The sequence below is a fragment of the Helianthus annuus genome, chromosome 6, assembly GCF_002127325.2.
Source record: "Helianthus annuus cultivar XRQ/B chromosome 6, HanXRQr2.0-SUNRISE, whole genome shotgun sequence".
Taxonomy (NCBI): domain Eukaryota; kingdom Viridiplantae; phylum Streptophyta; class Magnoliopsida; order Asterales; family Asteraceae; genus Helianthus; species Helianthus annuus.
In genome coordinates, this window is record NC_035438.2 from 66,856,778 (window position 1) to 66,862,416 (window position 5,639).

The 5,639-nt window shown below is 39.1% G+C and overlaps 1 protein-coding gene across 1 annotated transcript; it reads left to right on the forward strand.

The window, feature by feature from the left end:
• Positions 1 to 3,353: 3,353 nt before the first annotated feature.
• LOC110944791 (protein FAR-RED IMPAIRED RESPONSE 1-like) lies at positions 3,354 to 5,364 on the forward strand. The gene is made up of 3 exons (XM_022186437.1): positions 3,354 to 4,410; positions 4,486 to 4,926; positions 5,024 to 5,364. Exons 1-3 carry the CDS (start codon positions 3,354 to 3,356, stop codon positions 5,362 to 5,364), a joined length of 1,839 nt encoding a protein of 612 aa, XP_022042129.1.
• The last annotated feature ends 275 nt before the right edge of the window (positions 5,365 to 5,639 follow it).

The following is a 5,639-nucleotide window of genomic DNA, read 5'->3' on the forward strand; positions in this document are numbered from 1 at the left end:
AATTGAGGAAGAAAAGAGAGTCGGAGGCTCGCGAGCTTATATCGGAACAACGCGAGACGATGAGAAACTACAATTACGATCGAGATATGAAAACATTCCTCAAGCCGCACGACGATGCTCCGCCGGAAATGTTGCCGTTCATCCTCGCCCGAAAGCGCGACATCGCTAACAAGTATGGGTGGTCGTGCAATTTCTAAAATTTTTATTTTCTAGTTTGAATGTAATTTTTATTTTCTAGTTTGAATGTAATTTTTATTTTCTAGTTTGAATGTAATTTTTATTTTTATTTTCTACTTTGAAATGTCTTTTGTTAAATTTTATTTAATTTTTATTAATATTTTTTTAATTTATAAACATGCATAATTTTACAACAAATAAAAAAACAAAAAAAATTAAAAAAACAAGTCCTCTAAGAGAGGAGTGCCGCCATCAAATTGGGGTGTGAGGGGAGTTTAAGAGGGAAGTTGACGTGACATAATCTGATTGGGTGTGCGTAAGAGAGGGGGCTCCCCTAAAAGGGGAGTGCCCCTCTCACCCTTATCCAACACCAACCAAGGACATTGTGTTACTCACATCTAGAAGATTAATTTTGTAAGGGAAAGATCAAACCTATAAACGATATTACACCTACAAACTAGTAATCTAAAATTGTTTGTAGCGGATGTTGATATTCTTAAGGATAATGAGTTGATAAGGGTTCACATTTTCTTTTTTAGATACTTGTTTAAGTGTGCATCTGTAATCCACATCAACTACACTAAACAACAAAGTTTTCTTGTTGTATATGATATAAAGAAAGATACTTTGTATTGTAATGAAATCGTACAATTGATATGCATAGTACAATCATTGATTAAAAGGACCAACATAGAAAGAAACTTTTCATGCCTAAAGCAAGACCATAAGAAATCTTCTTGTCCCAGAAACTATAGTGATGCATTACACATTGTAACATTACCTAAGTTTACATAAAATGTCTAATGACGCCAAATGTCATATTCTAATTGTGAGTTTGTGTTAGAATCGATTCCGTTACACCGTTGACTGCGTAGATCTCGTATCTTGTGTGGAATCCAAGTACAAGAATGGATAGAACACAAGCAAGCTAATTAACAATGATTTCTATTACTGATTGACATTTACAGAACCGTGAAATCAAACGAACAGAGTTTCCCCACTCTAGTTCTCAAAAGTACCAAATGAACAAGACTAACACCCATATATATAGGACACCCAGGTTCGCATGAAACTAAGTGCGGATGAACAAGAGTGCGCGGATCAGCCTATGTGCGGATGGACTTGATGTCCATCCGTGCGAATCCACTCCATGCGCACCAACTATCCTCAAAAACCCTAAATCTGCGCAATGTTTGTTTGTGTGAATCTACTTTGATACATCCGTGCGGACCTGGAATATATGTGGTCATACACTTTGAAACCTTGTCTTGAATCAATTGTTCAGCTACGATACGTGATTGACGGAAGCGATAGACATATGCACTAATACTTACTAAAAATTATCCGAAAGGTAACAAAAGGGCATAGAAATCATATTTATATCTCCTTGTCTTGTTGAGGAAGACTCAAAAGACTATTAATTATATTTAGTTAAGTTTTGGATTGATTTGAACCAACATAGATGTAACAACACAAACAATTGGATAAATGCATCTTAAAGTTGAAAGTGATTGAGTAATTGAAAGATAACAAAGTGAAATGCACACCTGTATAAATGGATGTCATAATCTTAACCAAATACTTTTTTCAATTGGAGAGAAGACAGGAGACAGCATGAATATGTGAACAGTGTTAGGTGACCCCACACAAAAGATTTGATTTCAAACATGGTATCATATTGTATAGATATTAAATTTCAATTTTGCCAATGGAATATTATTGGCAGTTTGGCACCACCCACCCCAAAACCTATAAATAAAGATTAATGAGAGGAAGAGAACTATGTGGACCCCATCACCAAAATAGAGATGACCTTAGTTTACTAGATAAAAAGAAGATAAATTTTAAAAGGGTCCTAATAAATCCACATGGTATCATCTTATTTACACATGGTTTATACGGGCCGTATAAGGTTATACGGCCGTATAGAATAAAGTGAACCGACAAAGGCTGTGCCAGCAGCCTTTGTCAGTTCACTTTATTCTATACGGCCGTATAACCTTATACGGCCCGTATAAACCATGTATAAATAAGATGATACTGTGGTCGTATATATATTATACAACTACTTTATACGGGTCGTATATATATATACGACTCGTATACAATGAATTTCATTTATTTTATTGTTTTATTACTATTTGACGCGACGTATTATTCCTCGATTCACGTGCGAGTAGACGTAAGATTCTCTGATTCGATGTTATATTCCTCGATTCTCGTGCGATTTATGTGATTAGACGTTAGATTCCTCGATATTCGTGCGAGTTATTTGATTCGACGTTAGATTCCTCGATTCGCGTGTTAATCATTTGAAACGATGTAATATTCCGTAAAATTCTCTATATAAACGACACTAATTTCATTCATTTTCATTCAACTTCTATTCGTTTCTTCTATTTTTCTCTGTATTCAAATCATTTACGCTATAATGTCGGGTTGGGGTAACTTTTTTAATGTGTTTGATAACGAGGCGAATCAGGGGAGTTATGATAACAATGAAGATAACAAAGCGGGCATGTTTGATCTGAATGCTCCGTTCGATCCCATTCTTGCGTCTGATGCAGGTCAGGATAGTTGGGGTTTGGATGCAATTCAGCCTAATTATGCTGGTTATTATCCATCGCAACACCCGGTTAATTTTGAAGCCCCTCCTGTTAGTTTTGGACCACCGACTGATAGTTCTCAGTCTCCTCCCATAAGTGATGGACCGCCGGAGGGTCCAAATGCTGACTAGGAACGTAGTGAGTTTCAAAACAAGCAGGTATAACATTTAATTATACGTTTATTTGTTGTACGTTAACTATTTTAGTGTTTTTACGTTTGATGTTGTTTTTATTAAAACCTTAGATTAGGGTTGCTCAACGGGTCGTGTTCGTGGGTTGGTGGGTTCAACCCGACCTGAACCTGAAAATTTTACACAAACCCGAACTCGACCCGAACTTTCATGGGTTAATTTATGACGTAAAATGTATTGTTAAAAAAACATAATATAGTATAAATGTGTAACGGGTCAAGCCGCCAACCCGACCATGTTGACCCGAACCCGACCCGTTAACCCAAACGGGTTCGCAGGTTCAACCTGAAACTGACCCGAACCAGTTTATACTAAAGCTAAACCGATTGGTTAATCATTAATTGACACATATAAGTGTTTTCGTTAGAAATTCGCTAGCATGGATGAATTGGTAGAGTGGTGTAGAGATGTTGGACGCGTAAATGGCTACGCCCTCGTCACCAAACGCACCATCTACGATAAAAAGGGTAGCGATCAGCCGTTAAAAATCTGGCTTACGTGCGATTGTGCCGGCGAGTACAAATCAACAGCCACGGTCAGACGCAGCGGGACTAGGAAAACCGGTTGCAAGTTCCAACTGATTGCGGCATACAAAAAGAGGTTAGGTTATTGGGATCTAAAGGTTGATGAAGCTAAACATAACCACGAACCATTTATGTATCCAGAGGGTCATCCGTCCCTAATGAGGCTGACTCCATCAGAAGAGAGGACGGTGAAGCAAATGACGCATCAGAACATAAAACCACGAGACATTCTTGCTGCCATTAAAGAACAGAACCCCCATAATGTCTCAACAAGAAACACCATATACAACGCTCGGGCCAAATTGGGTCGAATGGAACAAGTCGGCGAGACTCCAATGCAGATACTTTTCGACCGGTTGGGGAAGGTTGGGTTTGTTTTTTACCATAGAACATCTCAAAACGGCGAACGGGTCGAGGATGTTTTCTTCATCCACCTGGAGTCGAACATGTTGTGGCGCGCCTTCCCGCATGTGTTGCTTATAGACGCCACCTACAAGACGAATCGGTACAAAATGCCGCTAGTCCAGATTATCGGTGTTACATCCACATTGATGTCGTTTTGCATTGCTCATGCGTTCGTAAGCAACGAGAAACAGGAAAACTTCACATGGGTTCTACAGAGGTTGAAACACTCATTAGACAGTGTTATGGAACCCCGTGTAATAGTAACGGATAGAGATCGCGCCCTAATGAACGCATGTGCAACCGTGTTTCCCAGGGCTAGACATTCATTGTGTAGGTGGCACATACAGCAAAACATCTTAAAACATTGCAGGAAAAGCTTTAAAACAGATGATCAATGGGAAAGCTTTCTTTACAAGTGGCGCGAGCTAATTAACTCAACGACCGATCATGACTACAACTACTGGTACGAGCGAATACGATCAAACTTGCCAGGCAAAAAAACCGACGGTAAGTTTTATATAATTTTTGCTTAATAATCGTATTTATTTGACTTGTCTTAACTGCACTTGACTTTGATTACAGAGATTATGAACTATTTGGATTCAATCTGGTTACAACCATATAGAGACCGGTTTGTTTCGTTCTGGAGCGACCAACATCTGAACTTCGGTCAACGTACAACGAACAGGGCAGAGGGTCAACATGCTCTTTTGAAGCAGTACCTAGGCGACTCTAATTACACCCTGGAGAAAGTGGTACCACTTATCGATAAGCTCATAAGAAACCAGGTGACAGAAATCAAAGGCAGCATTGAAACAAGCAGGAGCCGAACATTGGGTCATCATAACAAACCAATATTTAATCTCCTACTAAAGAAGGTTTCACATGCCTGCCTAGAGTTGATATCAGACGAAGTAAATGAAATAGAAAAATTAATGTTATATAACCGTACATGCGTGTGCCGTTTGTATACAAGCTGTGGGTTGCCGTGCGCGTGTCGGTTGGAACCGTATACAACGAATGGTAATACATTATTCGACCAACCACATTTTATAATCATAGCCTTTCATCACGCAAAATCTTATTGACGTTTTATGTTGTTTGTTGATATGTTTCTTAGGTGAAATGAATCCGTTGGAGTTGATAGACCCTTTTTGGAGAAAGTTAAATTTGGACTCCATAGTGGAACCGAGCAAGGTGGACTCTTTCGACTTAGACGGCGAATTTTCGCTTCTCAAACAACATTTAAGTGCTCAGCTGAGAGAACTCAAGAAAAACTTGATTCAAAAGATGAAGGAGTTGGTACAACTCAATAAGACGAAGCTTAAACAACCAGTTGTGCAAAAAAACACACGGGGTCGTCCAACTTTAAAAGCTCAGCAACAAAGGAAGGATGATTCGTTTACGGAGCCTTCTAGACACAGCTTTTTTACAACGCAGGACCAGTATAGTGATTCATAAGATGGGTTTGGCACACAAGAGTCAGCGATCGAACCTACCAGGCACAGCTCGTTTGTCGAGTCACAAAGTTATTGTACTGAAACACCTATGTTCTTCGGCGAGATTGCGAAAGGCGCTAAGAATTCGAAAACGAAAAAGAAGGTCGCAAAATCAAAGGAAGAGCCACCAGATTTACCTTTGCTACCTGTCGGACAAGTTAATATGTTCTTGCACTTCCAAAAGTTCATTCCACTGTGCTTCTATCCACACCTCAGTCACATACAAAATGTGCAGGG

Coding starts and splice junctions, on each gene's coding strand:
- LOC110944791 (XM_022186437.1), top strand. CDS start 3,354: ATGGATGAATTGGTAGAGTGGTGTAGAGATGTTGGACGCGTAAATGGC. Junction 4,411..4,485: donor GCCAGGCAAAAAAACCGACG/GTAAGTTTTATA, acceptor CTTTGATTACAG/AGATTATGAACTATTTGGAT. Junction 4,927..5,023: donor GGAACCGTATACAACGAATG/GTAATACATTAT, acceptor TATGTTTCTTAG/GTGAAATGAATCCGTTGGAG.